Here is a 27,992-nt window from a genome sequence, read left to right as displayed (position 1 = left end):
ATATGGTTTTCAGTGGACAGGTATTTTCAGGTCATAGAAATGGCTTCTTACCTATCATTTTCCAGTTGAGAAGTCCACAATGGTATGTAACGAGAACGTGTCTGCTACCTCCTATATATGTATAGTTGGAATCTTTTGTAAATTTCTTCTTCATACAACCTCCATGTGGTTATTTAATCGCATTTTTTCTATGAACCTAGTACATCTTATTTCTCTCTGAAAATAAATAGAAAGGGGTCTGAAGTTTCCACCACGACCACACAGCGTGTGCTCTGATGAGACTTCGGAGATTCCTAGGATGTCAGCTCTGTAACACACTCTAAGCAGTGACTCTTGGGGCACTGTGGGGTGGGGGAATCCCTGCTATGATCACTGACTGTGGGAATGGACTGCCTCCGCTCTTGGGAAGTCCTCTTTCCAGGATGTGTACTGTGTGTGTTTTAAAGCCACAGGACATAATGCTCATCATAAGAGGAATATATTAGCAAGGAGCAGTAGCAATAGAACTTGCTATTTTTCTCAGAGGATTCAATCAAAGATTTTGGAAAGAGCTAAAAGTCAAAGCAAAATGTTCTCTGACTTTATAAAGAGATGCTCTTTGAGCATTTGTGATAGAACAAGCAAAATCAAGCATAGTATTTACTCAAATTCTATAATAGAAGTATATATACTTTCATAAAAATTATCACTTACACCTTTACTAAAAGAAATCTGGATGGGAACCTCACAGAATTTTGAAATATCCCTTTTCACTATCATTCTAGGGCAGTACCCTTAAGCATATGACTTTCTGGATAGGCTCAAAATTTATTTGACTAGACTGGTATGAAGTTTAGTATAAGAAGCAGTAAAAAAGACACCTGAGTAGGACTGCTGTTAGAAGAGGCCCAGAGCAGATGCAAATGTGGGAGACCTTTTGGTTGAATAACTTCTGTAACGGTCTATAGAGTAGAATCATATAGAGTATGCCTTTTTAAATTGTGTGTCTATAAACTGTAAGTTTCACGAGAACACCGACTATCTGCCTAGTTCATCATCTTCAGAGCCTAGCACCTAGGTTAGTTCCCAACACATAGTAGTGGCCCAATAAATACCTAATGAGTTAATCAATGAATTAACATGTTCATCAGAACATTAGTAGAATGCATCTCTGGATTATGGATGAGTTTTTTTGTTTGTTTCTTTGTTTGTTTGTTTGTTTGTTTGTTTTTGAAACAGAGTCTCGCTCTGTCGCCCAGGCTGGAGTGCAGTGGCGCCATCTCGGCTTATTGCAACCTCTGCCTCTGGGGTTCTTGCCATTCTCCTGCCTCAGCCTCCCGAGTGGCTGGGACTACAGGCGCCCGCCAACACGCCCGGCTAATTTTTTTGTATTTTTAATAGAGACAGGGTTTCACCGTGGTCTCGATCCTGACCTCGTGATCCACCCTCCTCGGCCTCCCAAAGTGCTGGGATTACAAGAGTAAACCACTGCGCCCGGCATGGATGATTTTTTTATATTTCTATTTTTGCTTATTTGTATTTTCTGAATGTTGTTAATGAAGATGAATTACTCTTAAAATTTCTTAAGCCATTTTGCCATTATTGAAAGGTCTTTGGAACCCACTTGAAATTTTATACTTATTAGTTTTGTTAGTAAATATTTTATTCGCAAAAATCTGCTTGTGTAGGACATACAGTTTGAGCTTATTTTTCTATCAGCATTGATGGATTTAGACTGACCCAACCATGCTCTCTGCCCTATCCCTCTGTGACTGAGAGTGCTCTATATGTTTAGAGGCCACTGGTTAGCATCAGAAACACTCTCTTTGGCCATAGAACAGAGTGAAACTCCTGGAGCGAGACCTCAGGTTCCTGACCTTGGCCTCGTTATGCAAGTTCTCTAAACAGCTGAGCTAACCCCTACTAGTGCTAATAAGAGTTTGTAATTAGACCTGAGGTGAACAGAACTAAGTGTTCACCTCTAGCTCCCTACTGTTCCACAGCAATAATCAAACCTGAAGACATAGAGAGAGCTGTTTGATTCATAAATATGGAAAGTGGATAGAATGATACATCTCTGTTGTGGTTATGATGTTAAATTCTTATTTGATATTTTTAAATCTTCAGTGATAGATACAACAAAACTACAATTATTATTTGTTAAAAACCATAGTTTAAAATGTTATTTTAAAAGATTTTTATTTTCTATATGGAATGGGGTAATAATCATAAACTGTAGAAGAATAGAGTCATAATTTATGAGTGTGTAGAGTGCTAGATTGTATTTTTTTCCCAATGAAATGCAGAGATAGAAAAATATTATCATGATTTGTGTTATAACGCTGGAGTCAGAACTAATACTAAGAAGTGTTTCCTCAACTTGATGCATGGGCTTTAGCTATGCAGTTCCCATCAGCACTAATGGGAGATTCAAGGCGAAAGCACCAAGGATAAAAGCTAGACTATAATGCAAGATTTGGAGATGTTGCCTATTTGAAAACTGGTTTTCGTTGTTATTTTATGTGCTGTTTTATGCTTTGGAGGTTCCTGCTGTTATACTTTTAAAATTCTACTTTCAGATATGGTAAAAGACAACCTTTCCTAATAAACAAAAGATGTAGCCAAGTTTTTCTATGCTTACCAATAAAATGATATAATAGATTACAATTCCAACTAAAACATAGATCCAAAGGTTTGACTAAGATATTGCTCAAATACCTTAGTCACATTTTCTAGACATTTGAATTTTCTAGACATTTCACACAATGTCTAGAAAATTCAGTTACCTATCTCTTTGAAAAAGAAACTGGTGTATGTTTTCCTGACAGTCTATTCAATTACCAGTCTATTTTTTTCCTGAAATATTTTTATACATCAGTAGTACAGCTATGTTACAAGAAAACAATAAAATCCCTAGAACTATTTCACGTGACCATAATGAGCATGAACTGGAAGTTAATATATCCAACAGGAATAGTGAGTCAAGATGATGGTGCATATCTTCCCCCTCCATGTAGACAATGTTCCTGGAAGGAAAATTTAATCTTCTGTGGCTAAAATAAATGAACATTTATGTCTTCTGCTTGCTTAAGATCAATAAATGAGTAGATTTTGCCTACATTAATACTTCTGCTCTATGTTTAATTGTTGTGTATTTAACTGATGGCAGCTTCCCTAATGTAGGGCACATTAGAATGTGCCAACCAATTCACTTTTGAGGATTAAAATGAAACGAATCACTGTTTCACTTTGACATGCTCAAACAGGAAAAATCTCCTAGGGTGTATTATTGTTAATGGTAAAGTGGTAAGTAGAGGTTTCAACACAGGCAGAAACTTTTAATTGGCCAGTTGTTTGAAAATATGGCTAGTTCATAGATTAATGGACATTAATCAGAATTGTAGTTTCTTTATATTCAAACCAAAGCCTCTTTTAATATTAAATCCATATGCCAATGAGATCATCAATCTTATTTTAAATTATCACACTGGGAGAGCCATTGTGGGTGGTGATAATGATGCTAAATGAGCAAGGTAGTTGAGAAAAATAAGCATACAAAATCATTCTCTAACTTTTCAATTATACCCAACCCCTAGAGCTCCACTGTGAAGCCACTGGTGCTAGGAGACTAGGGACCCATTCGACATTGGACGGGAAGAGCTGTGAGCTCATGAGTCACTCCAGACACCCATGCCGAGGAGAGTGCTCTTTTGAGAGATGAGCCACTGCAGAGAAGAGGGGAGACTGGGGGCTTAAGGGCCTTATGGAGCACAGAGCCCTGCTCGCCTTGACGATCTGAGCTAGCATCTGGAGTCTCAAGCTGGTCACCTTGCCTCAGCCAGGTGGTTCATCTAGCTTTTAATTATCAACAGAACTTTAGGCTTCCCTGCCCATAAGCTAGCATCAGGTTGTGGTGGCATAGACCATAAACCTGTGCAGACCACTTTACATTTGAACACGAATTAATGAATATATGAGTCCCTTTTGTGTTATTTTAGCCAACCAAAAAGAAACTCTTATTGTTATGTATGTAGGTAATGTGATGGGTGTTAACTGGTTGTCCTTATCCCATTCAGTCCCACTTTAAGGACCCTAGATTGTAGACCCATACAAGGCTTGTAGCTCTAAGGTCCTCAAGGACCCAATGGTTACTGGCCATGCCCACACAATAATACCAGAAAACTAATAATGCTAAACCAAAAGAATCTTGAGAAGTTCCATTTGCTTGGAAGTATATGGCTAGAGTCAGACCTTCTTCTCCCTGCTCTGTTGTGCTTTCGCACAGGAGCAGCGCTGAAACCAAAACATAATAAAACTCCAATATCCCTGCATTCAGCGTTTTACCACTCTCTTTGGAACAGAAGAGTAAAATAATTCCTTAAACAGTTTGTCTCTTCCAGTAGTCAGTCTTGGACAGCTGTCAACAGAAAAACCCCAAGTTGTCTAGTATTAAAATCTGCTCTTATAAGAAGACTTGTCACCTAAACCTCGGCCTTAGGACTTATGAGAATTATTATTATTAATATTAGATAACACTGACAAGTATTTGGAAAAGACAGGGTAACCTAGGAGAGTGGCATCCCATTTCTCCTAAATACTGCCTTTGAATTTACTTACATAAAGGCTTGATTAAAATGAAAAGTTTTTGTTTTTCAGTAAGTTGAGAAAGCAATTCCCCTGTAATGCAACCTTAAGACAACACAAGTACTCATAATAATTGTAAGACATTACATTTTTTTCTTGAAAATCTCATCAAACCTTACCCACCCCCAACATTCTATAACTTACAAATCTGTCATAGAGTCACATAAGGTGATAGGATTTCTGTGAAAAAGCATTTGTGATTTTATCTTTATTTTATTTGGTTTTGAGTTGTTTACTGTTTTCCTTATGCAGGCAACCTCTCAAGCATCATCTAGCTGACTTTTATTCTTTGTGTATCCTGTAGAGGGAGGAGGAGTCAATGAAGCATGTTGACTCTCAGGGGGAGAGGTGAGTGAGGGAGAAGAAGATTGTGTAGGGGAAGGAACCATTCCCTGTCTCAACATTGCTGTGTGCATGGGCCGACCCAAACAGAAACAGAGATCCCAACCTTGCTGCTCTGCTGGGTCCACTTTTCACTGAAGGAAGAGTATGGCTGGAGGCATAGCTAGGGAAGTGGAGGGCAGGGGTTGAGGGCAGGATTTTTTCGATCACCACTGAAATTGGAGAGAGATGAACATGAACTCTTAAGAGGGAGGTGATAATGGTCTCCAAGAAGGCAATTAAGTAGAAAAGAAGCGTGGGAATTAGGGATCAAACTGGGCGGCAAACAGGTTGAGTGGTCTTAGACAAGTTACATTTAACCTCAGTGTCTCATTTTCTGTATACCAAGCAGAGGTAGTGTTAGAATTAATTAATTTTGTAGAGTGCCTTGAGATCCACTGCTGAAAGACTGGAGCCGTAGAGAGGGAAGTTTCGTGTTGCTGTTACGGTACTAGAAAAAGAAAAGACTCTCCGTTTACTTTCTGCCCATCCCCAAGGCCCACATCCCACAAAAAGAAGTGAAAGTAATATGTTGACTTCATCACCTAGGTATCCATTAACACTTTTCTTTCAAACCTTGCTTTGAGCACCAATGGCATGTTTCTGTTGTTAACATTCTCTGTGGGCCTGAGCTTTCAATAATTTTATTCTAACTTTACAGTTAGTTCTTAATATTATGCAGGCTGATAAGGTCACTGTTTTGGGGTTTGTCTTTGGTTGTTTGTTTTTTAGGATATTCTTCTATCATAACACTTCTGTACTAATTCCCCTACACTTCTTTAAATTTCCTCAAATTTGACCTTTGAACAGAGAAAGTCTGCTGTTTCTGAGGCTGACCACGAATGCATCCTCACTCTGCCTTCACCTCTCTTTATGGTTGCTTTCTCTTTTTTGGCAGAACAGAAATTTCCAAGTTTTGTATGTTTGCTTACAAATAAACGACTCAGCTGTGTCCGCATCCTTTGTGTCAACGTGAACATTCCCTTGTTCTATGTTTAGCTTGAATAATTACCAAACTGTTTGTAATTAGAATGTGAGGATGTGACCTCACAGCAATTTTTTCATTTCCTTTCTCTGTATTTAATACATTTCAGAAACTGAAAATACCAAATCTCTGTGCTTTTTTTTTTTTTTTGATGCTTATCAGTAATGGAAACATTGCAAAACAATCAGCCCAATACCTATGCTTTGTTCATTTATTGCCTTCTCTGAAGATAAATTGACTGTACTCAACTCTCTTCAGCATTTTTCTTCACCTAGATATTATTGCCTTGTGCAGCCACCCCAAGGTGACTGTTATCACTTAATTAAATCCTTGCACGCTGGGAAGAAAAAACAACATTGTTCCTTCATAACCCCAAGGAGCCTATTTTTAAGCCACTAAGCCTTTTCCCTGTTTTATTAACTTATTCCTGGCTACAACAAGACATACTTTTGTTGATGAGCAAAAGGTTGTATTAGCTTTTTATTTTCTGGGTAAACTTATCTATTCTCTGGGAATAGGGGAAAAAAGAATGGGCATGACAAGAGAAGGGGGAAAAAATGGGGTCTCTTCAACCTCCCTGATTCTAGTAAAGGTCTCTGTAAACACTGAGCTGGAAACTAGAAGCAGGGGATTCAGGGAAGGGAATGAGAAAATAAAATGTAAACATAAAATGGGAACAAGACTAAAAGTAAAATGATGAGACTGTCTACTGGGGAAAATGTGAGGGGTAGGGGACACCTTTTTCAAGCTAAAGAAACCAGGCATGGAAGTTGCATGTTTTGAAGAGGGATTATCTCCTGACACCTCTTTTTGTTGCTGGCTTAGAGTAGCATCTTTTTATTAATCTCTTGTTTAATGCGTTTTCCCCCCAAGTCAGGATTTCTTCTTTACTTTATGGTATTAGGCATCCATGAGCAACCAGTTCTATACCCAGTTATGTTTCAAGGAATGAAAGAACTATTGTTGGGGTATGTTTAGAGGTGTGTGTGTGTATGTGTGTGTGTACACACACATGCATTAGTAATAGGAACACACAACCTGTAATCAGCCGTTCTAAGTGCAGCACTTGATATCAGAGTTCACTTGCTGCATAGGAAGTTACTTGTTCATGCATAGTAAATTATGTACCTTTTAGTTTGTTTCTAGTCCATTAAATCATGGGCCAGAAAATGGGTTTGTCACTTCTAAAATTTGGACCCAAGCAAGCATATGTGTTTATTCATGATGCTAAATCATTTTACCACACACTGTGTTCACCAACAGAGTAAATGCTGCTTAAAGCTGTCATATTGGCAAGTGCAGTTGATGCTGTGACAGGCTGGGGTTGGATAGAGACCTGGATCTTAAATAGTCGGATAATTAAGATATCTGAACCATCCCTGATCACTACGCACAGGTTACACTTTTCTTAGTTTCACACATAGAACATGTGATTGGGAAAACCGATGCCCTCCCTGACAATGGAGAGATACTCGGTGGCTCAGTGGCTGTCTCTGAAATGGGAAGTGTGAGCACCTCTAAGAGGATGTAAGAATGAGCCCAACAATGCCTGTGAAAGTTCCTGGAATGAGAGGGCTATCTGTACAAACACCACGAGTTTTTCTCTTGCTTGGTCCATCAGCTGCTCCGGTGCTTACTTGGAGGGGCGGAGGATCTTCATGCATTGCCTTCTTGTTTTGGGTCAAATGTGCGGTGGTTTCCAACTTACCAGCTAAACCACAGACTGTGGGGATGTGCATATCTGCCCACTCACTTCAGTGGAGTGGTTTGGCTTTTTTCCTCTACAGGTTAATTTGTTTTTCTTTATAACAGCATTACAGACATCTCACTGAGGCAGGTTAGCCTCCCTCTCAAGACACTGCCCTTTGCAGTAGCCACCCATTTGGCTCTCCCCGTGAACTGTGTTTGTCTGAAGAGCTTGCTTGGTACCATGATGAAGTTACTATGAATGTATATACATATTTGGCTGCAAATTTCAGTTTTGCTGGCCAGAACTGGACTCGGGCAAAATTGTCAAGGGGATGAAAGGCTTTGGCATCAGGTGTTTCTCCTGACAACTTGAGAACACAACATATATTCACAAACTTTGTGATCATTTAGTATCTGTCTATCTCTCGCACCTCAGCATTTAGCAGGGTCTTTCTCAAGCCGTACTCGCCAGCAGTATAGATCTGGCCTGTGAGATTGTCAAACCAGGAGGCAATGCAGTTTTCCTGAGTTGCCCTTTTTTTTGTCCTTGACAGTCTTCACTGTCACTTCCTTGAATCCTTTCCCACCCCAGTTCTCCACACTTCATCTGCCCTTCCTGAAACAGAGAGGTGGCTGCTGGCATTTGAGGAGGAGCCTCCTGTGTGTTCTCATCGCCCCTCAGACTCCTCCAGGCTCGGGGATATAGTCCTTTCCGCTGTTTCCTATTAGTCTTGTTTTCCAATCATCTCAATTTTTTGTCAGTTCCCTTTTGAGCCCTTTCTAAGCTCTTCTTTCACTACAATGGCAATCCCCAGAACTGAATTTACTTGAGATCTAAACAGTGCCAGATAAGAAGGAAAATTAACTTAGGATTCTAAAATCAAATGTCCATGGCTTCCGTTTTACAGACATTTAAGTAAAAAATATTGAGTTGATAACTTGCCCCATGTAAACAAAGAACTGGATGGCACACATGTGCCTGCATGCGCACACGCATGATGGGAGGGAGGTGCTGGCCTTCTGCACAGCAACAGAGAGCAAGAGACATTCTCACAGACACTGTGACCACTTCTTGCCAAGCACGAGGCGGCCACCAGCCTTGAAGTCACTCACAGGCCTCAGTATGTGGGTGTTGTTTGAAGGTAAACAGAACTGGACTCGGGCAAAATTGTCAAGGGAATGAAAGGCTTTAGCATCAGGTGTTTTCTGTTCTCCTTCCTCATCACCCCCAGACATGCCCTCCTGTCCCTATGACGATGAACGTGCAGGCCAGTGCTTTGTGCTTGGAGGGCATAGTTGCTAAGGGAACGCATGCTGATGAAAAGAGAACCTTGCCAAGAGTTCATTTCCTCCTTCCCTCATCTCTTTCTGTGTTCTCACTACCCAGCTCTCATCTGAAACACAAACTGAGTTTGAGGAAGCCTAGAGACAGTCTCCCTGCTAGCCCACACCCATTTTCATCTGCTTCCAGTTATATTTGAAGAGGAGACAGTGGAAACAATCCAGAATCAGTATAAACCCATTATAGTACTAGTATGTTTAGTAGAAACTTAGTAATAGAAGTATGTTGCTATTGCTGTCTTTACTGTTTTAGTACCTAGAACCTTCCCATTTTTTCTTCAAAATCTTTATAGATTTTTATATCAGTCCATTACACTTTGGCCTGAAGGAGTGTTCAACTACAACTGATTTTTCTGGGACTACTAGATGTCTCTTTCCAGTATTTGGGGGGCATAGAATAATTCCTTGAGGGGAAGAGAGGGCCAGGAGTCACCGTTTGTAAAACACTGCACCCATAGAATGGGATCTACCCAGTGGATTATGATCCACCAATGTTTGGCTTAAATCACACTTAGCTGACTGTCAAGTCCAGCCACCTCTAGGTTGGCTTCATCACAATCAGAGAGGATAGCAATCATCTTCTTGTCCCATCTCTGCTTTGAACATCACCTGGAGCACTATCGTTCTGCTCTATGTCTCAGGGAATTCAAATCTATAAGGGAGTGAATGGCAGCTCAAAAACTCAAGAATCTCTGCCATGAAAGAATGGGGTCCAAGTCAATTGCACTACACACTGCATAGCAGCCTGAATTTCAGTTCCTGCTGTACTCTTTCCCAGCTATGTGATCTCACTTTCTTCATCTCAGACAGGGATAGCAAATTATGTGTGTGTGTGTGTGTGTGTATGTGTGTATATATACACACATACACACACACACACACACACACACATATATATATATAAATATATCAGGAGTAGGCTCTGAGGATTGAGCTGGGTTGGTTCATGTAGAGTCCTTCTCCCAGGGTCTGGCACAGAGACCACCTCCATAAATGCTATCTGTCACTGTTAATATTATTATTAAAATCTTTTTAGGATTTGGAGTCTATTTATTTATTTATATTTAGAGACAAGGTCTCACTCTGTCACCCAGGCTGAAGTGCAGTGGCACCATCATAGCTTGCTGCAGGCTTGAACTCCTGTGTGCGAGCATTCCTCGCACCTTGGCCTCCCAAAGCACTGGGATTATAGGCATGAGCCACTGTACCCAGCTCTGGCAAATACTTAATACACATACATATATATGTGTGCCATAGACTGAATTGTGTCCCCAACCCTAATTTATATATTTAAGCCCATATTCCCAATGTGACAGTGTTTGGAGATTTTAGGAGGCAATTAAGGTTAAATGAGATTTTAGGGGTAAGGTCTTGATCCAGTAGGGTTGGTGGTCTTATCAGAAGATGAAGACAGAGAGAGCACTCTCACTCTGTCTGTCTCCCACCATGCACACATATCAAGGAAAGGCCATGTGAGGACACAGCAAAAAAGTTGAGCCACACCCTTCCACAATCTAGGAAGAGAGACCTCACCAAAACTGAAACGTACAGGCACCTTGACTGTGGACTTCCTGGGCTTCAGGCCTGTGACAGAATAAGTTTCTGTTGAAGTCACCCAATGTGGTATTTTTTTGTGGCAGCCCAAGCACACTAAGACAACATATGTATGTATGTATTTATGTGTGTGTGCATATTTTATATATATATATATATATATGTGTGTGTGTGTGTGTGTGTATAGATCCTAGAATAGTTCTTATTTTAAAATGGTCATGCTTATGAAAATCATTTTTCTCCTATGTCTGTGTTTGATTCTTTTCATCTTTTCGTTGACATTAACGTTCTGCCCAAGTGTCCCACCCTGTATTTCCTTAATTTGTCTCTTTCCATTAATTTCTGCAATCCCTGAGGTAAACAAATAGTCTTTTTTCTCCCTTAAAATTGTTTGTCTCCAAACTTGTTTTTTGAAGTTGTAAAGGGAAATTTTTTTGACTATTATGAAACCTTGTCTCAGACATGACTGTTGAGTTCTTTTCTTGCTGTAACATTAGTCTCCTGTCTCCTATGTAACACATTTAGTTTAGCTGCCTTAGTAGATTATCCTACACTTCCAAGTGTGTTTTTCTCCTTACAAGTAGATAAAACCCACAATTATTAGCAGACATTCTTCCTAAATCAGGGTCCCAAGTCAAATAATAGTCATCATGGGCACCATTTATTATATACCTGCTGTACGATGACACTTTTACATGTATTAACTCTAATCATCTCAACAACTCTATTGACTGAAATGAATAATGTATAGATGTTATTCTTTACATTTCCATATGAGAAAACAGTGAAGTTGTAAAGTCAGAATTCTAGCTCAGGTCTATTTGAGTTCAAAGCTCGTGTGTCCTTTTGCATTATACCCTGCTGCCTCTTGAAATGTTTGAAGTGTTCCCATTTCACAGCTGGACGTGGAACTTGTTCAGCTCTGGCCACATAGGCTCCTTAGCATCACTGAAGGAATTGAGAAAACAAGGCCATAGATTGTTCCATCTTCTCTATCATTGTCTCCTTTTAGAGTGCCTCTGAATCTGACCAGAGACTTTCTGACAGAGTCACGTTTTCCATGGTGAAGAAAACTAGAGGGTGGAGTCAAGAGAGGTCACTGTATAGTGCCAGATCTTTGAGCCATAAGATATGGCCTCTGGCAGTGTATCTTCCTTACTGAGGATTTTTTTCAAGAGCCGAAGCAAGTCCATCCCTGCTGAAAGCCACAGAATGTGCTCCTTATCAATGACTGCAGTCAAGGGAACCTGCTCTCAGAAGTAGTTCATCTGCCTGATGCATCTCTTCTTCCTTCCTCTTTTGGGGGCTCCTGTTAAGGCCTTCTGACTGTAGAAGGCTTCTCTGCCACACTTCTTAATGAGGCCAGGAGTCTACCTCTACAGCATGGAAACCCCTGCTTCTTTTCTGGTGCTTTACCTAGGACTGGGATGATATCCAGATTCCCTTTTTCATGAGAAGCCTGGAAAGACCCTAGGCAGAGATATGAAAGAATCCATTCTCTTTAAACTATTCTGGCTGCTTACTGAATCTGCAATCATGTTGTCAATTGACTTATGCAGAAAAGTGGTAAGAAGGGTCCTAATGTTTCAGCCCATATCCTCCAACACAGAGACACTCCCTCTACTAAGCATCACTCTGTAGCTAAGCGTTTAAGCCTATGAATAATCCGTTCAAACTTCTTAATATATTATAAGGGGCATTAGTAATATGTTTCTTCCAATCACTTGCTGGATAACTTCCTACATCTACCATTTCCTTGTGTGTGTTCCAGTAAGCCAAAAGATTTCAGCCTTGAAGAAGCAAGCATAAATGATTTGTGACAGATCCTGTAGCTTTTACTCTGTATAGTAAGCTATCGGGGACAGGGATTTTTATCCTGCTCAGTATGTTGATTTTATATGATAGTTTTGAAAATTTTAATTGTGATAGCATAGTTATCACTAGGGGCCCCAATATAAAGACATGTCTTTTGAAAACTGTGAAGGAATGGATTTTTTTGCTCATTGCCTGTGACGATACGTTACTTGCACCTTGCTGAACTTATGAGAAAGAGCTGAGCTTGTTGCATTATACAGTATTGAGATTAATGCTAGTCACTAGCTCATGTGAAATTAAGGATGTTGATAAACTGCAGGCCTATGTCTACATCTAGTACATTAGGCCTGCCTAGTGGGTCATGTCTGTGTGCTGTTTAGGAAAAGGCAAAATAATATTGGCTAACACTTTCATGAAAGGCTCTTGTCATGGCAGGAAAGGAGTCAGAAAGGTGAAAATCTAGTGGAGAGGAGCAGCAAATGTCTTAAGCAAGTACAGTTAACCTGTAATGAGAGTAGAAGGCACATACAGAAAATGATAAAGACTTAAGGTTGTGTTTGTAAAACGTTAATATAGTTTTATTTGCTTTGGGATAAAAGTCTTCCATTCATTCTCAGAGGCCAGTTTGAGTCTTTAAGGGCTCAGTCCTTTAGGGGAAGTCACTTTTCAGGCTGTGACACATTTAAGTAGAAATTAAAGTAGGTCATCCTGTTACTAAAGCACAACCCCCAAGCAAGACAGTAAAACAAATCTGACTTGTTGGGAAAGGTCAAGGCTAGAATGAGCAAATCTCATTGGAGGCAAAAGGAGTCTATCCCCAGTATTCAACCCTGTACAATTTACACTAGCCAGCACAAATTCAGAGCCATTCTTGGTCTTCAGAATTTGTCAGTAATCATTACACACCCATGAGTCAGATGTAGAAATGAATTCAGAGTTGTTTCACTGCCCTGGGTTCACATACAAATACACTGAGAGTAGGATTTATGGGAACACTGGCTGCGAAGTACGGTTCACACTCTCCCTGCAGCCATCAGCCCCTCTTTCACTAAATGGATGAATGCAAAATGCAGACCAAAAGAAGAAAGGAAAGGTGAAGAAGAAACAAAAGAAAAATACGCAAAGGGGACTAAAATAAGAACATAGAAGGGGCACAAAGGCAGTTGGTCCCAAACCTGTGCACTGTCATTTTCCAGGTGAAACCATCTGACATTGTACTTCCTCACTTTTTCAGGCTACTGTCATTTGTCAGGGAGGTTGGTATGTACTTAGAATCTAAGTTAGGTCTAAGCAACAGTTGTAAGGGGGACTCATTCTTAAGTTATTGGGACTTCCTTCAAAATATTCTGCAAGTTTGTATAAGAGTTTGTGGAAATTTTCTCAACTGTGAAGTTGATCATCTTGTAGTATTCTGATTCTACACAAGGATAACTACCATTGTAGTAATGAAAATAAGTATTAGTTCATGTGCCCAGCTCTTAAAGGAAATCAGGCAGAGGGCCAAGTGAAAAAACAATACTTGGAAATTAATCAGTATCTTTGTCCCTTCATACAACCAGTGTTGTTGGCAATTCGGATGCCTTTGACGTCGAACGTCGAGAAAGACTAAGTACGAGGTGACAGTTGTGACTGAAGGTATTGTTGCTATATATGGTTGAGGCCACTTTACTCTACAATTAGTCTACAATTCTGTATACTAATTTTAATAAGTCTAATAGTCATTGAGATGTAGACCGTTATTCATCAAATGTAGTGAATGCCATTTTTAAATTAGTTTTGTTCTAACACATCTTCAGCTATTTGAGACTAAAGAGTGGGTAAATAATCATTATGCACATTAGAATTATACTAAGATTATTGATTCAAGGTTTCTAGTGAGTGAATTACCAATATGACCAACTCCAAATTTCTTTTAGAATTCCTTTCGATTGACACATCAGTGTATTTGAATAGATCATGCATAACCTAGATTATTGGCACAGCAAATCCCTGGTAGGGTGTGTAATGCTATGACTGTTATGCAACTTCAGTAAACTACATTGTCCTAATTCACTGAAAGCAGTTTCCCCAGCGATTACTCAGGTGTGTTAGGTGATAAGGACTCTAACAAAAGTAGATATAAGGTGTTCTGTGGTAACCTATTCCAAATAGCCCAATTCAAAATGCACACTAAGTTATACCTTCCCAGCAGGCTAACACTCTGTGCTGCTTAGGAAAAAGCAGAATAACAAAGTCTGCTCTTCTTTGGCTGAGATACCAGCTACTGACCTGTGACTTCACCTAAAGAACCCAAGAAAGGGAAAGATCACATGTGCTGACAGCACTCCAGAACTGAGGGAAAGGAAAGGCTATATCTGGACAAAAGCTATTGATACTTTCTTCTGCCCTGGGACATGTATATAGTAGCATTATTAGCTCCAACAAATGATTCATCCCCAGTTAGTAATTACAGGAGCATTTGTGAACATGTTTATATTTATTTATAACCAAATGCCCAGGCATCTCAAAATATATAGAACAAATCGTGTCTGAAAAAAATGACCATCCAGTGACAATTCATGTACTAGATATAATTTGCTTTCTGCTACCCACAATCTATTACTTGCATAAAATCTTTCACTTCAAGACAATACTGAAGTACACCTTTTCAAATATTTTTTAAACAAATTTGAGCACCTATTTTATTTTATTTTTGAGACAGAGTCTCACTCTATCACCCAGGTTGGAGTGCAGTAGCACAATCTCGGCTCACTGCAAACTCTGCCTTCCAGGTTCAAGTGATCCTCCCACCTCAGTCTCCTGAGTAGCTGGGACCACAGGTGTGTGGGACCAGAGCCAGCTACATTTTTTTGTATTTTTGGTAGAGACAGAGCTTCATCATGTTGCCAGACTGGTCTCAAACTCCTGAGCTCAAACGGTTCACCTACCTCAGCCTTCTAATGTGCTAGGATTACAGGCTGAGCACCGATTTTAAAGAAAAAAACAGTCACAGTGATTATTTGATATATCAGTCAGATGACTAAGACAGAAGCTATGTGAATCTATTATCTTTTGCTGTCTGATATGGTAGGTCAGAAAGGCACAGAGATGGTCAGTGCAGTGGTTTCCATGGTTTAGTTACATTCTTTGCCTTCTTCAAATCACCTTAACATACCTGTGTTTACCTCCAAGGCAGTCACTTTAGACACTATTTTCGTATTTCAGTTAGTTCTACTCACCTTCTTTATAGACAACTTCATTCCCATAATTCCTATTCAAGCTCATTGAGATTTTGGTGAAATCACCTTTTGATCTTGCAAACTCAAGTAATGAATGGCCAGTCCCTCTTCAGTGATAGCACTGAATTCGTTTCCAGTCAGAATAGCCATTGAAGTAGAATCAGAGGAAGAAAATTCCAGTTTCACTTTTCACTGTTTGAAAAACAAACAACAAAAGAGTCAGTTTAGGAAGCCAGTGGAAAATACCAGAATTTGATTTTCTTCTTTACCAAATCATTCCACAAAATTACCAACACCAAGATCCCCATATCTCAGCTCAGTCCTTTCATTGTGTTCCTGAAGTAGACCACAGAGGAGAAGCCAGGATCGATACAGCTAAGCACCACTGTTGTTTTGTTTTGTTATTTGGGGTTTGTTTTGTTTTGTTTGAGATGAGGTCTTACTATGTTGTTCAAGCTGGCCTCAAACTCCTGGGCTCACATGATTCTCCTGCCTCAGTCTCCCTAGTAAGCATTGCTGCTTTTAATTGTATAAATTAAGACTGTCATTTAATGTACACCTAACAAATTTGGTCCTAGCAAATTTCACAAGCTGAATTGCTCTACTTTGAAGGATGCCATCTAGAGCATCACTGATGAAGATTTCTTATGCTATTAGTTGTTATGTTCTGGATATATGCAAGTATGTTAGCAAACCATAACAATCTATAATCTTTTTTACTTCACATGTGTTACATAGTCTGGCACATGGGGATAAAAGCAGAAGCATTTCCATTTCCTTGGGGCCTTGAACAGGATGAGAACTCTGTGGACAGGCAGCATTTGCTGGTCCTCACCTACACTCAGCAGCCAACTGTGAAATGAAAGGTTAGCAAAGCAGCCGAGAGCCATAGCAAGTGGTAAACCAAGTTGTTTATCCACAGATCATTCAGGACAGGTCTCAGTTCCATCAGAATAATTAATTTCCCTATAAATATGTATCTCTGTTTCATATGGAGCTAAATTCTGGAGCTAAGGCAGTGGAGCAACATAGCCTCTAAGCATCTGGAATTCACAGAAAACCAATATAAAGATTTCAGTATTGTAAAGTGAAGGACCCAGAAGAGATGCAGTTACTTACAAAAAATATTAAAAACAATTCTGAGCATTGTTGACTCCAGGAACTAAATACTAGTTTCTATTATCAGCCGATCATATTTATAGCTGTATGTGGTTCTACTAAAAATTAATTGTTAATTATATGAATGATATATAAAATAAAGAGCAAAGAACCTAGTTACAATGATTTCCTGAAATTAACATAGAAGGGTTTCATGGCCCATGAATTACCCCCAACCAGAATTTCTGAACTATATTTGTAACCATCAAGTTCCTTTGAGTACAAATGTTTTTTTATGCCTTTTCTCTAGAGATACAAATAAAACGTTCCTAGAAATGAAACACATGATGAATGCAGCAGATTAGTGTCTGAGGTCTCTAAATGGTCTTTTAATATGCTAACTTCATTAAGGGATTCTTTAATCATTGTTACTACTCCCAACACAAGCCTCCTTACCTAAAGGAATACCTGTACAAAGCATTTATTATTTTTTTCTTAAGAGCCTGTTTTTGAAAGTGACCCACTGCCCAGTGAACAGTCAGGTTCATATCATACTTAGCCATAACAGAAGCGCTATGGGTTTCCCTGCCAACATCGGGGGTGTGTTTTCAGGTAAGCGAGGCTGTACTTTCAGGTAAATATGACTATAAAATAAATGTCTGTAGTCTATCTTATTTTCACATTGACTTCTATATAAAATGGTATGTATATACTACCAGAGAAGGGGGAAAATACAAACATATAAATCTGAATGAAAAACTCTGGGACAGGAAATGGGGTCATTGTTCTTGCCAGCTTGTATGTGGTGTGGTCTAGTCTTACATACCGGCCACCTATTTGGAGATGTGGTTCTACTAGGGATTATTTATTACCTATGGGGTCCCCTGTCCACTGCTGGGCTCTAGGATCTTCTTCCAACATATGGGAATTTCTTCCAAGTCTGGTGGTCTTTTGATTGCATGTTTTCCAAATCTAGCACTCCATGCCTTTCCCAAAAATAATACCAACCTAGAAGAGGTCTGGAGCTGGGTCATTCAGGGGTCCCCACTGTGTATTCAGGGTATCCTAAATTGGAAACTGCCTTTGCCTTGGGGCTTTCTGTTTTATAAAGTTAATTTTCAACTTTATTCACTTTCTTAGTCTTGGATCCCACAGATGAGTCTTCTTTAAGAAAGCAGCTTGTTATTGGGAACCTTGTCTCAGTCCCCTTTGCGAACCCCAGGCTGTCATGGGCTTGATGCATAAGAGCTCAACAGGTGCTTTCTGTTGCAGTCAACAGGAGTTTTCTAAACAGAAAGAGCGTGAGACTCACTTGTGTGGAAAGAAATGCTGGAAGAGGCAAGGATTCCGCACAGCTATATCAAGCTGTGAAACAACTAAAATACCCAGCAGGTAGTCTCAGCAGTGCGAGGAAAAGCAGTCAAAGGATCCTTTGTTCTCAGCTCTACCCCATGTTAGTTATGTGACATTGAGCAATGGGTTTAAATTCTCTGAACCTCAGTTTCCTCATCTGCAAAGTAGGATTAAATAATATCTATCTCATATGTGACCTATGTAATGTGACTAACAAATATTTGCTCCCTTTTCTTTTTCCTGGTGAATACTGAGTGAACGGAGCATTGTTTATGACATCCTATAACAATACATGCAATATGTATTATATATGATATGTGTAACAGCATATTTGATTCATATGTTTTATATATATATAAAACGAAGACCACTTCCTACTTTCCAGTAGTCTATATTCGACAGGATGTAAGGTAAACAGTTGTCATTCTTTTCTTTCAGTTGTTTTTTTTTTTTTTAAGGTCAACAACTTGAAAGACACCTGGTACCCGCGTGTGAGTGAACAGCTTATTTCTAGCCAAAGCAAAGCAGTGACATTTTTAGGCCATTCAGGACCAGTGCAATGTATTGTTTATATTACTTCTGCCAAGGTGGGGATTCCTCCTCTACCTTGAAAAAGAACTCTGAATTCAATGAGAGAGAAGCACAATAAGGAATGAGCGCTTAGATTTGGAAGTCTACCATTCAGTAATTTAATATACCACATGTATGTAAAGCAGATGTAGCATTGCAATTAATATTTGTGCTTTAGAATAACTATTGGGAATCCTCTCCTTGAGGCAAAAGGAGCATGTGCTCACCTATGCCCCAAGTGGAGCCCCGGTTCCTCTAGGACAAACCAGAGATAATATGGAGTAGCCCCTGTGGCTCAGAGGCCAGTGTGAGTCCACCAAATGCCACACTGTCTTTTGACCAGAGCCTATTGTCCATTTGGCTGGATGTTTAGGTTCATAAATCTGCATCCCTCAAGGCTGGAAGTAAAGCCTAAACTAGCATCCTAGAGAAAAAAGGTCAACACTTTGATACACAGCTCCCCAAAATGGAATTTTAAGGAGCAGAAGCAAAACCTCATCTTGCTCAGAAAATGGGTGTCTTTGTTCTCTCATGTTTTAAGATTTTGCTAGCTCAGTGTCTCTCCTTTTATTCTGCTGCCTCTTTATTCTGCTGCCTCTCTTTTAAGGACTGAAGAGAGGCCATCTATGGCTCTTAACTGTTTTCTCACCTAAGATGTTTCGACTTACATATTGTAGGAAACCCTTATGAAAGGTGTTTTGAGGCATCACAGTTTGCTGTTCTGGATTTATTATTTAGTAGAAAAATAGTCAAATTTAATCTAATTTGTTGTTGTGATTGGGAAACATGTGGCTTTTAGTACCTGACCGTATGAACCTATGCTATCCTTTGTGCAGTTGACTCATTGGAAGGCAAAGGAAGGAATAGAAAGCTCTTGGAGATTCTTAAGGGTTAAATAAAAGTCTAAACCTTTGATGTGTGTGCTTTTATCCACTTTGAGAAAATATACTTGACTTAGATTCTTATTTCTGAAAATAAGGCTTTTGTTCCTTCACAGTGCTGGATTGTTAAAAGTCAGATTGCAAAGACACAATTTGTGAATCTTTTTCTCCCCCATAAACAGATACATGTGGGCACTTTGGGCACCAGCCAGGTTCTCCTTGAAGTCTCTGGGAGTCCACATGTGTGTGCCTGAGCAGTATAGCATCACTTCCTGAGTGCATTCGGAGGGCAATATGGCATTTCAATGAGCTCTATCAAAGTGTGATTGTATCTAAAGGCCAAAAAATTTAAGAAATATTTTTTTTTCTTTCTAACTCTTTTAACTGCTGCCAAAACAGAGTGGAAAGATAGGCAATGGAGTCCTGTCCTCACTCTCCAGCCAGGTTTCTCATATCGTTCAAGGGCAGACCTACTTCTTCGCAAGGCTAGCCCATTGCTTAGGGAATGGAGGCAGTTTTCTCGCAGAACCTCTCCTTATTAACAGCAAAGCTGTCTTAGCAGCTATAAATTGCTCACTTCTAATGTCTGATAAGCATTGTGCTCGAATTCAGGCTCTGCTGTTGTCCTAACAGAGTTATGTCACAACAGTGAAGAACTCTGAGTTTGAAGGGAAAGTTGAGTATGTCAGAGATTATACTCTATCACGTATGGACATTTTCTCTGCAGTCTGAGCCTGAATTGAGAGGACATCACAGATGCATGGCACATTGGACAAGGAGCACATGCATGCATTTAAATCATGTATATCTTACTTTTTTACTGATGTAATTGTGAAATATGTTCTTTTTGCATTCATAATTAGGGGGTGGAACAGATGGTGAAGGCTTAGTTTAAAATAATCTGTCATTAAAATAACCTAGCCTACTGGTAATTCTTCTCTCTAACTGGAGTTAAGTCATAGGAAAAGAGTTTGGGGTGATTTTTCCCCCTTCTGTACTGGAATGTCAAAGAAAGAACTACTAATTTCAGAGTGCTTATATACTCAAAACTTGTCCCTATAGGAGCACCATGGTAAGATGTCACTCTGTGAAATTTGGCTGCAGAGGAATACGCACAAAAAGGAAAGCAGAGGCAAAACTCCTTTGACAAATATAAATCCATTTAGCACAATGCATTAAACATTAGTACACCTTCCATCATGAACCTGTGGTTAGTTGCATACCCTGCAAGGAAATAACCTCATCATTTGACAAGTACTGTTAGAAGCATTCAGCTTTTGGGGTTAAGAAACTATGCCGAGACGGGTGGATCGCGAGGTCAGGAGATCGAGACCAACCTAGCTAACACGGCGAAACCCCGTCTCTACTAAAAAATACAAAAAACTAGCCGGACGAGTTGGCGGGCGCCTGTAGTCCCAGCTACTTGGGAGGCTGAGGCAGGAGAATGGCGTAAACCCGGGAGGCGGAGCTTGCAGTGAGCTGAGATCCGGCCACTGCATTCCAGCCTGGGCGACAGAGCGAGACCCCGTCTCAAAAAAAAAAAAAAAAAAAAAGAAAGAAAAGAAACTGTGCCTTACACTTTATATGTTACACTGATATCAGGGGATATAAATTATAATTACAGGCATTATTATTCAGAGATGCTGTAACTCCTGATTTCTGTATCCAAGCCTCACTTCTTGCATGTGTACCTCATAGACTTACTGGGATGTGACAAAGGAAATCTCCGATCAGCCCTGTCTGGATGGCTAAGAACTGTTTGCAGTAATAAGAAAACTGTCTTGATAAATCAGATACTTGCATGTCTTTAAAATGTCTGTTTTACTGTTTCTTCTAAGATTTTGTTCTCCATCTGCTTTGAGGAAAGCAGATAGATTTCAGCATGGCTTTATAATAAAATCTTCTTGAGGAGGGACTAGCATTAACATTTATGTAGGTTCTTTTTCATCTTAATCCAACCTTAGTTAATAATCAGAAAATTCTACATAGTGAGTAAGAAGATGTAATTAACCCTTTGACCCCAGAATCTTAATTGGCGCCTGTTGAAAACAGTGGGCAGTTTAAAAAAAATTAAAAACTAGCCTGCAGTGATTGAACAGTGCAGTATATAATAGCTTTCTTGATTCAAAATTTAAAAAAAAATTCCACAGAACTTTCAGATTAATCACACTTGGTTTCCAAGACTAACTGACTGAATGTTTTCTTCCTCCTCCTCCCACCTTTTTAAATTGATAACACCCAATTTAAACCAACAATGATGCTACCCTTCAAACTTTTCTAAGTGGCAACATACAGCTAACTATAGACAGAGGCAATCCTGAATCAGAAGGTAGTGGCTATGTGAAAAGTGACCTTGGCAATCCACTTTAGACCAGACTTCATATCCCATTTTTTATTTGAAAGGTAATCAAATCTGAGATATGGACATTGATCTCAGACTGTAGGTATAATTGACCAAAATGATAACCATAAAAGTGAAAAATATGGTGAATTAACCGTATTTTTGGTGTGTGTGTGTGTTTTATTTCTGTGATGACTAACAACTAATTTAACTAGTTGTATTTTCCCCCTACCAAATTGGCCGTTATTTTTAATTGAATTGACTGGATGTCTTTGTGTCATGTAGACATAGACTCATTTTAATCTCACCAGGAAATTAGAACATGTGTTGAAGCCTCTGTTTTTGCCAAACAAAACTGGCCAGTTCTTAGATCGCCACTGCTTAATAGCATCAGATGTTTTGCCTCCAGATATTCTTTTACCCTGCTATGGTGCCCAAACCTCCTCAAATATTTTAGTAAGTACATGAAATCTGAACCTCATGTTAAGAATCACCATCCCTTTTAGTGAGGAAGTAAAGGATATGCGTAGATAGCAAATGACACATCTATTCAGAAATAGCACTGGGTGCTTTGAAGGACATAAAATAATCCATTCTATTCTAAATATCAGGAGGTATCCCAGACCATAGTAGAAATCTGTGGAATCTGAATCTGTAAATAATCTAAGTCCATAAACTGGATTCCTCAAGAAAATAATTTCCATCCTTAGTAGTCATTATGGTATTTGTGATATAAGGAAAAGGGAGCACTGAGCATGGAGGTAGAATTGGATTTCATAAATCCTGATTGAGTGGTTGTTAGGTGCCAGCTAGAGAAAGATACATGAGGCATCGCCTCACTGTTGATAAATTCAGTGATTCAGAAATTCTCTAGTTGAGAGCTGAATAAGCCAACCAGAAGCATACAATGCCATCAATGTTTTAATAATTTTATGGGAGTGAAGAAGATTTAATCCTGCCTCTGCCACCAACTGGCCATCTGAGCTTGTCCAGCCACTTAGCCTCTCTGTGCCTCAGTTTCCTCCCCTGTAAAATGAAGGTTTAGAACTATAGGAGATTATCCCCACACCAGCTTCATCAGTCCATCCTTTTGCATCCAGCCAGGCTTCCAACTGTCCCTTGTGTCCTTAGAAGTTCTCCTGTGATCTCTCTTTGTGTTGTTGCTCTAATTGACAATGACATATTAAAATTTGAGAAGATGACTTACATAGTTCTCTGTGATTGTGTACCAAGCCGTGGCTATCAGGTCGAAAGGAAAACCTAACAAGCCCTTTTATAAACTCCAAGGGAATAGTCACAAAGGGGAGGGTCCTAATTCTCGTGAGTCATTCTCAGGAGACATCTCGTTTGAGGTAAAGATATGTTGAAATTAGATCCTTCCCAAACTCGTAGGAAGGAAATATCTCTCCCTTTGCACTGGTTCAAAAGTGAGGTTCTGCTATACTACATCCTGTGCTTGAAAGGCTCTATCAGAAAAGGGTCCAGAGGGTTTGCAGTTTTGTGAAAGGTAAGGAGCCCAGTTCCCTTAGACAGTACAGTATTTTATTCCCAAAAGCTGGTTCTGGGGAAATATTTCGCAGCAAAGGTGGCCAGGAAACCTCCTATGGAAATAACTTAAGTAATCTCTTGCCATCCTACTTCCCCTCTGTCTTGTACCCACAATGGGAGGATTCTATCGTTTGAACACAAATTGTTCAAAAACAAGGGATGATGTTGAAGATGTCACAGGCTGCCTCTTAGGGTAAATATTTTAATTTCAGAAATGCTGTGAATATTCGCCTTTACATTAATTCACACATGTCAATTAGAGAATCTTTATTTTTATTGGAAGGTAGTATAGTTAGTTATTAAGTCCCACTGCCAAAGTTCAACTCTAAACTCCAAACTAGGAATAGGCTTGTTGCCTAACTTCACTAATCCTGAATTTCCCTGTATATAAAAAGTAGATAATAATACAATAACTTCATATAGTACTTGTGAAAATTAAAAGAGACAATATGTGCAAACTGCTTAGCACAGAATGCTTAATAAATGTAAGCTGGCATTATTGTATTATTGTAGCTAAAAGCTCATCTATCATGTAATTTGCTCTTTAGTGGAACAATATAATGTGACTTTTGAATTGTTTTCAGAACCCAAGAAATCAGAGGAGGGGGTTGGGTGTCATGCACAGTTTCTGACTGGTGGGGCAGTGAAAACATGTCAGGAAACAGGAAAATCTACTTTTTTTTTTTTTTTTTTTTTTTTTGGAGACAGAGTCTTGCTCTGTTGTCCAGTCTAGAGTACAGTGGCGTGATCTTGGCTCACTGCAACCTCCTCCTCCTGGGTTTAAGTGATTCTTGTGCCTCATCCTCCCAAGTAGCTGGGATTACAGGTGTGCCACCACACCCAGCTACTTTTGTATTTTTAGTAGAGATGGGGTTTCCACCATGTTGTCCAGGCTGGTGTTGAACTCCTGGTCTCAAGTGATGTGCCCACCTCGGCTTCCCAAAGTGCTAGGATTACAGGCATGAGCCACTGTATCTGGCAGAAAATCCAAATTTTATATATGCATACACACATATATATGTGTGTGTGTATCTGTATGCATGCATATATATACACACATACATATATAAGAATATATATAATATATAGTCTCCCCAAAATTCAGTATTTTAGGATACTGAAATTATTGCTAGGATTTGAGAAGGCACATATTTCTAACTAAATTTACACACTTCTTCCACCTTTCTATATTTTACAAATTTTGTCATTAATTTAGTGTTTTCACATACCGTGTTCCTAGCATGGGTTTCCTGTATTTGCAAATTCACAGCCTTTTTTTAACACCACACACATTTAAAAACTTTTTCTTGTACAAGCAGCACTTGTGCAATCTACCTTGTTAAAAATAAATATAAAGCAAAACAAAAGATGTGAGGATGACAGAGGGTGTAGGATGCACTGGATTGCAAGAATTTGAAACAAAGTTAACCTCAGTTTGAATGCTGTATTGCAGGTGGAGTTCATGATGATTTACGCCATTCATCAAACTGAAAATGCAACCCTCCATTGGGAAAGTAGACTGAGGTTTTAGGAGTTACAGATGATGTGTGGCATCCTTTTTCTTTCTTTATTCTTTCTTTCTTTCTTTCTTCTTTTGTTCCATTTCAGGAGTTGTGATAGAAACTAGAACTGTCGCTATAAAACTTTAATAGAGAGTTCTGCAAAACAAGATTACAGTTTGTCAGATTGCAGCCTATAAACATTATCCCTTAATGTATTGACATTTCCTATTGTTCTAACACAGTGGGCACTAGGATTAAAGAAGGCATCATTCCTTATTAATTAGCAAATTGTTGATGTTCAGAGTAGTGCAAGTAGTGATTTTACTTGCTCTTGATATAGGAAGCCTTTTTTTCTTTCATTTCATTACGATCTTTATTCCTGTTCAACTATTTAATGGAGAATCTTGCTGATTTAATCTCAGTAACCACTGAATCCAAAAAAAAAAAAAATAAAGGCAACATCTCATAAAATCAGCATGACCTTATTTTGTACATGAATGTAATGTATCTTGATCAAAATGACAGAGACATAAGTCTCTAAAGTAAGAGAAAGCTTTCAGTCTTAATTCAGACATTTAATTTATTCATGTATAATGCAATACTAAAAGATCTTAGGACTTTCATTAAACACGGAGAAAAAAATGGTCTTAAATTCAGCGTGGCCGGGCACAGTGGCTCGTGCCTGTAATCCCAGCACTTTTGGGAGGCCGAGGCAGGGGCGGATCACCTGAGGTCAGGAGTTCGATACCAGCCTGGCCAACATGGTGAAACCCTGTCTCCACTAAAAATACAAAAATTAGCTGGGCATGGTGGCACGTGCCTGTAGTCCCAGCTACTCGGGAGGCTAAGGCAGGAGAATTGTTTGAACCCAGGAGGTAGAGGTTGCAGTGAGCTGAGATCATGCCACTGCACTCCAGCCTGGGAGACAAAGCAAGACTCTTAAAAAAAAAATTCAATGTATTGCTTTTTCTCAGCGGCCTTACTAATTAAATCTGCATCCTTTATATTTATTAATCTATTTATATTTTTTTTCCTGCAGTCCCTGGATGGCTTTGTATTTGCACTAAATCAAGAAGGAAAATTTTTGTACATTTCCGAAACAGTCTCCATCTACCTAGGCCTCTCACAAGTAAGTAAAACAATTTTAGATTCTTGGCAGCGATTATGAAGCCTTCTTCAGCCTCATGTTTTTCCTTCTTCAAGGAATATTCTGTTTAGCATGAATTATCAAATTTATTATTTAATGGCTTTACCTGACTGTTCTCTCAGAGTCAGTGAGAAACCTGTGTGTCAGTGTTGAACATTCAGAATAAACTTGTGCTCAAAAACTTTAGTTCCCCTCCCCACCCCCCAAGGATCATTATTAATTTATTGAGAACAAATGAAGTTTCTTCCCTTGGTTGTTTTGAACTTTGAAACCTCTGTGCCCGGTAGGAGAGGGACACACTAATAGTGCTTCCCTTGTGTCCTATTACTGGATGTTTATGGAGTACCCTGCATTATCCTGGGAGCTGACACAATGGCAGGAGTCATTTGGAGTCAAGAAATACTGAAAGAGACCATTAAAATGTGTTGCAGGGAGGGTTCCAGCAAGGATATATTTTGCTGCCTTTGCAAATGCTTCCAAATGCTGAAAGATGATTTCATAAAATAAGATAGCTTTTCATTATTTGCCATTTAATTACTCACATGTGTTTTTTGGAGGGTAAAAGAAAAGAAAATGGAGGCTGACGGGCCAGGGACAAAAATCTTGGATGTTACTTCTCGAAATTCCCCTGGAACACAAAAATTTAAGTTCCAGTGAATTCCAAGACATGGGCTGCATCTAGTGAATGCCAAAATATCCTGAAGCAAGGTTTGCAATTCAGCTAATTATCCAGATGTTTTCTCCATAAAAAGGCTGAACATCTGGGTATTTGCGCCCATGCAGGTGATTGGCTGAGTTTGACCCCTTTCATCTGGTGATTTGGCATGAGGAAAACACTGCCTCAGTGGGAGGGATTTTGTGTGTGTGTGTGATGATCTGCCAAGTTGGATAATCTACCACTCATTCAGTTGCCCCTTGAAGCTAGAGATAGAGATAAGATTTGTCTCTCTCCTTTAAAGCAGGACCCACCCCAGACTCCTTGCTTCTGAAAGTTGGCACAGCTCTAAGGAGGCATCCAGCAAGTCTGGATCCTTTTGGCTCTTAGTGAGTTTGCCGGGTAATAGCTAAATCAAGAAAGACATTGGTAAATAATAGAGAGAGATATTTGGCATGTGAGGAGGCTTGGGGAAGGAGGAGAACCACTGCCAAATTTGATTATTTACTGTTGAGAATCCAAACAAGGGTCTGTTCTGTTCATGCTTTTTGAGGAACATGCAAGCTCTCAGCTATAGTGTATAGAGTAATTCTATTTTATGTGGACTTTAGCAAACCAAATGATAGAAACTGAGCTTTTGTTAACTTAGTATTAGTATTCTTGTATCTTGTTGAAAGATCTGGTTTTGTAATAGCCTTTAATAGACTTTAAGCCTTGTCTTAATCTGTCTGGGACCTAGTATTGAGAATCTTCAATTTTGAAATTGGCGAGCCACCATATTGCGATATTGTTATTACCATATAGAACTGGAAACACCACTGTTTGTTGTTCTGCAATGCACATATTCATGTTTCATGCAGGGTATCCAGCAAAGTTTAATAAGCCAGTAAAGAAGAAGGATGAATAATTAGTTTAAGCAGGTAAATGCTAATTAGGGAACTCCTGAAAAGCATCCATTATATACTAGCTCAAAACACATTTTACAGCCCTGGTTAGTGGTGTAATCCAAATTCTGTCAAGGCAACTGCATTTTCTGTAATTGAGATGTGTATGTTTGCTTTGCATAACAGATGGCTCTGTATGCTTAGACTGATAGCTAGGAAAATAATAATTGCATTATTCTGGCCAAAAGAATATTAGCTCTTGGGTTTTGGCCATTTCAGTCAGTCCTCCTGCCAGCACAGCATATGCACATATATGGATTGGATTTTCAAGGAAATGGATGCATCTGGAATAGTGCGGCCATCTGAAATATCATCTGTTCAAGAAAAATTTGGCTTTAACCCTATGC

General features: G+C 39.3%; 1 protein-coding gene across 7 annotated transcripts in view; it reads left to right on the top strand.

Annotated features, from left to right (window-relative positions):
* NPAS3 (neuronal PAS domain protein 3) overlaps window positions 1-27,992 on the top strand; it is an 891,171-nt gene that overhangs the window by 620,408 nt on the left and 242,771 nt on the right. For all 7 annotated transcript variants that reach the window (XM_030931427.1, XM_030931426.1, XM_030931424.1 and 4 more), the window contains one exon: window positions 25,939-26,028. In XM_030931427.1, the coding sequence (XP_030787287.1) occupies window positions 25,939-26,028 (90 nt within the window). The remainder of the gene's footprint in view (window positions 1-25,938; window positions 26,029-27,992) is intronic.

Source organism: Rhinopithecus roxellana, chromosome 5 (genome assembly GCF_007565055.1).
Source record: "Rhinopithecus roxellana isolate Shanxi Qingling chromosome 5, ASM756505v1, whole genome shotgun sequence".
In the NCBI taxonomy this organism is placed as follows: domain Eukaryota; kingdom Metazoa; phylum Chordata; class Mammalia; order Primates; family Cercopithecidae; genus Rhinopithecus; species Rhinopithecus roxellana.
This window is presented reverse-complemented; position numbering and strand designations above follow the sequence as displayed.